This window comes from Palaemon carinicauda, chromosome 2, assembly GCF_036898095.1.
Source record: "Palaemon carinicauda isolate YSFRI2023 chromosome 2, ASM3689809v2, whole genome shotgun sequence".
Taxonomy (NCBI): domain Eukaryota; kingdom Metazoa; phylum Arthropoda; class Malacostraca; order Decapoda; family Palaemonidae; genus Palaemon; species Palaemon carinicauda.
Genome location: NC_090726.1, coordinates 8,598,133 through 8,603,132, shown reverse-complemented (window position 1 = coordinate 8,603,132; position 5,000 = coordinate 8,598,133). Strand labels below are relative to the sequence as shown.

Genomic DNA, 5,000 nt, shown 5'->3' with positions numbered 1-5,000 from the left:
TACACGTATTAGTTAGGGTAATACCGATGCATTTATGAATGTGTTTCGACTTTCTTGGTCAATTGTTATTCATCTATGTAAGCACTGAAATATATGTTTTCCTTGACATAATTATGATATTAATTGCATTCAAGCTGTATAAAAATACCAATTCTTTCCTAAGATATCCAGGGTATTAAGCAAAATGATAATACTAAGAAATCTTATGAATGAAACATGTATCCATTTGTATAGAACTCAAAAGGTCAGAATACTATTGAGATTAATAGACACTTCACCCAAAAACCACCAGGCACTCACTCACACTATTGAGTAAAATAATAAGAAGAAATCTTATGCATGAAACATGTATTCAGATCTATAGAACTCAAAAGGTCAGAATACTATTAAGATTAACAGGTACTTCACCTTTCAAAACCACCCGACACTCACCCAGCATAGCCAGAGCAACAAGCCTCACAGCCAGGTAAGGTGCTGCGGAACAGTTTGGGAAAATGGGTTGGAGAAGGTAGTTGGCGAAGGTGATCATGCCGATGGCTCTGCTGCCAGGGGACTGGATCACCAGGTTAATCCACAGGGTCAAGAAAGCGGGGACGGGACCGAAGGCCTCCAATATGTATGTGTAGGACCCGCCACTTTTCGGAATCATGGTACCTGGGAATAATGATAATCATGAATTGATGATTATAGTCATTCATTGCTCTACGTTTAGTCTGTTTAAAGGCCCCTTGTGAATGGCAGAGGCAAGGGACAGTGACAATGCCCTGGCTAATAGTTTATTCTGTTTAAAGGTTTAATGGCCACTCAGGAATTACATAGGTAAGGGACGGTGACAATGCCCTGGCTAGTTGTTTATTCTGTTTAAAGGGCACTCATGAATGACAGAGGCAAGGGAAAGTGACAATGCCCTGGCTAGTAGTTTATTCTGTTTAAAGTTTTAAAGGCCACTCAGGAATGACATAGGTAAGGGACGGTGACAGTGCCCTGGCTAGTAGTTTATTCTGTTTAAAGGTTTAAAGGCCACCCAGCAATGACATAGGTAAGGGACGGTGACAATGCCCTGGCTAGTTGTTTATTCTGTTTAAAGGGCACTCATGAATGACAGAGGCAAGGGAAAGTGACAATGCCCTGGCTAGTAGTTTATTCTGTTTAAGGTTCAAAGGCCACTCAGGAATGACATAGGTAAGGGACGGTGACAATGCCCTTGCTGGAAAATGACATATATACTGGCCATATATACATATGATCAGATACCAAACCCCCTTCCCACCTAAGCTAGTACCAGGGAATTCAGGCAATGGCTGCTGATAAACCAGCAGGTAGACCTATTGGCTCACCCAAAGTCCCCATCTTTAGCTTACAATGGAGAAAATACTGTCAACATTTTCCCTAAAAAATGTCCAGTAATTGTTTATTCTCAAATATAACAGAATGAATAAATAATACAGTAAGATGTATAATCTTTATAAGCAATTTTTCTTTAGTAAATTGAATCCCTGACACTTATGGTTTATTTTTCAAATTTCACTATGGAAAAAAGGTAATGTGACATTAACGCCTTTCAAAGAAAATAGTTAAATTCTACGCAAAGTAAGATACAAAGAAAGATGCAAATTAATACTCACCCATCTCAGAGTAACACAATGCGCCAAACATGGTCATGAAGCCGGAGGCTACCCATACCACCAACGACATACCCACACTGCCCGTGTACCTCACCACCGATCCAGGGGACACGAAGATGCCCGCTCCGATCATGATGCCCACAATAATGCCAACGCCATTACAGAGACCCAGTTCCTTTTTCAGTTCTACTAAATCAGCGCTCGAATCGTCCAGGTCCTTGATCTTCTTTTGTTTTTCCTTAGGCGTTTCAGAAGCCTGAGTGTCTTTAGAATCAATCTTTCTTTCTCGGGCGGAGATGTCAGGAGAAAAACCTTCATTGATGAACCCTTTCTTAGTGTTGTTTCTCATTTCTGTATCCCCCGAGGACTGAGTAATGTCGCTCGGTTTATCATTGATTGGGGGCTTCGCTGTCGGCATCGCGGAAGTTTTAATATTTCACTCTTCACTTGTAATCTGGAGAATTTTTTTTCGTAAACTGAATATTCAATTTCCCGAGGATATTAACTTGGTCCTCAGCAGGAATCAATAATCGTCCATTATCATTGTTATTCGATCTGTTATATGAAATTATGAAGGAAAATTAGCATTTATTAATTCTATCTTGAAATTGATAGGCCTAAAATGTATGTTTTATAATATCAAAACATTGTAAAGAACGTATTCATTTGATTCAACACGTGAAAGCGAATGGAATTAACTGGATGTGCATGCATGCGTTTACATGTGTATGTTTGCTTTTGATTTTCTATTAACAAAGAAGTACTTATTCAGATTTTGGATAACCAATTCATCCATCCCAACTTTAAATCAGCTCTTACCAGTTTCATAATATACATCTGAAAAAAAAATCCTAACGAAATCAAATCTTACAAGAGTCCACTTTCACCATCAGAATCATTCCAGTACTGGGAGACTCAGTTTTTATTTTATCATTATCTTTACCCCGAAAATCATCAATCCATTGCTCTCTCTCTCTCTCTCTCTCTCTCTCTCTCTCTCTCTCTCTCTCTCTCTCTCTCTCTCTCTCTCGGACCCTCGAAGTAGGAAAACGGGTTATTTCTGGATGGCCTCCAAATCACACTCACAAAACAAACCTCTGCGTTTGTTTGTTTGGTTGTTCAAGCCGTCCTGCCATCCTAAACCTCGTTGGTCAGGTTACCATATTACCAATTCTCTCTCTCTCTCTCTCTCTCTCTCTCTCTCTCTCTCTCTCTCTCTCTCTCTCTCTCAATGAGCATTCATTGGATGAAAACAAAAAAGTCTATAAGATACAATAAGTAAACTCATTGAGATGTAGTCTAATCTTGTGGAGGTAATCCTTTTACAATGTATTAATAAATCTATATATTCCCAACTGTGGTGTTAGACCAATAAACTGTTCTTATTTCTGCTGAATTAGAGCAAAAGTTTGTAAATCATAGACCATCAGTAAGACAGATCTTTTCAACTGAACATTGCTTTAATAAGATCTGAGATATTTTGAATGTTTAGATATTATGCGTAAAGCCACGTCTGAAGCACATAGGTAATGCATGAAAACAACCTAGTCTCCCTTATAAATATTGAAATCTCTCAGAATAGAAAACGGAATTCATGGTTTTACTTTTATCACATTTACCTTAAAATCAAGGGATTAAGAATACTTTTTTTTTGTAACAAATGAATTTAATTTAAAGAAGATACAAGCATAAGACTTACAACAGAAACCAAGGACGTAGTTGGTCGGACATATACGAATTAGAACTAAATTGAAAAGAACAACAACGAGAGAGAGAGAGAGAGAGAGAGAGAGAGAGAGAGAGAGAGAGAGAGAGAGAGAGAGAGAGAGAGAGAGTGTGTGTGCACGTACAACCATCAGTTGTGTTGTTCCATCTCTACCCATCATGGAAGACGAAGAAACGATCCTAAAGTATTACAAAATATCTTAGAAATTCTTCGCTTGTTAATAACTAAGATAAAGAATAAAAGTAGGGGTTCCAGGGTCATATTTCACATCTCTGTCTTTTTCTTTTAATTCCCCATGCATTTACATAGATAGAGATAGATATTTTATTGACCACAACCATACAATAATTTACAAAAGAACACTTGTAGTCCAAATTACATTATATGCATGCAATATATTTTGTACAATCGTTGATAAGGAAAAGAAAAATGGATCTTAAGCTGAATTACATTGTACCATTATTATAGCACCAAAGCATTAAATTTATACCATCAATTAGAATAAATTATTACTAGCTATATAATACAGAATTATATACAGTAGCCTATATCGGTAACAAAGTAATTAACATTTCAATAAAATGAAAGAAGCTTATGTCATCTTTCACTAGCGCTTTGCTCCTACAGATAATTAGCAGATAATTAGCTCCTTACAATTTGCGAATGAAATTATCTCATTAAAAGACCCGCTGGGAAATTGCAGATGAGATCTTCTATCCTTCAAGAATATGTCTAAGGAAGGCTTTTCTAATTTCGTTATATTTATTTACTATCTTGTGTATGTATTGGCGTGAAGCAAGCGAGAATGCGTGTTTGTCAAACACGCAGACAAACATCTAGATGTAAATACATTCATACAGATATTTATAAATGTATATATATATATGTATATATATATATATATATATATATATATATATATATATATATATATATATATATATGTGTGTGTGTGTGTGTGTGCGTGTATTGTATGCAAATGTACACACACAAATACATACGTACACGCATATATATATATATATATATATATATATACATACACACACACACACACATATATATATATATATATATATATATATATATATATATATATATATATACACATGCATATACATACAACGCACACATGGAAATATATATGCATACACACACACACGCACACACACACACACACACATATATATATATATATATATACATATACTGTATATATATATATATATATATATATATATATATATATATATATATATATATATATATATATATATATATATATATATATATATATATACTGTGCATTATACACATTGATACATTTATCATGTAGAATATACATTACGTATAAAAAAGATACATAAACACATGAATAGATAGAAAGAAACAAGATATAGATATATAGTAAAACCCGATGCTTTTGAGGTCAATCACGTAAAAAAATTCTCAGTTGCATCTCATTGGATTCTCAAGGTGTCAGACCTTTGAGACTGCTTCGAATAGAAAAAGAAAGTAGGCTCATAGATAAAAGAGAGAAAGCCAAGGTGTCAGTCAAATCGTTTCTTGCAGTGATTTCAAGAATTTCATATAAAAATAAATAATATTTGGCAGTGATACTAAGTTAATGAGGTTAGAGCATCCCTATT

The 5,000-nt window shown here is 35.1% G+C and overlaps 1 protein-coding gene across 1 annotated transcript in view; it reads right to left on the bottom strand.

Moving 5' to 3' along the window:
* Positions 1–5,000, bottom strand: part of LOC137614914 (uncharacterized) — a 59,023-nt gene that overhangs the window by 15,558 nt on the left and 38,465 nt on the right. Inside the window, 2 exon segments of the mRNA XM_068344571.1 lie at positions 433–654; positions 1,626–2,058. Of these exon segments, the coding sequence (XP_068200672.1) occupies positions 433–654; positions 1,626–2,058 (655 nt within the window).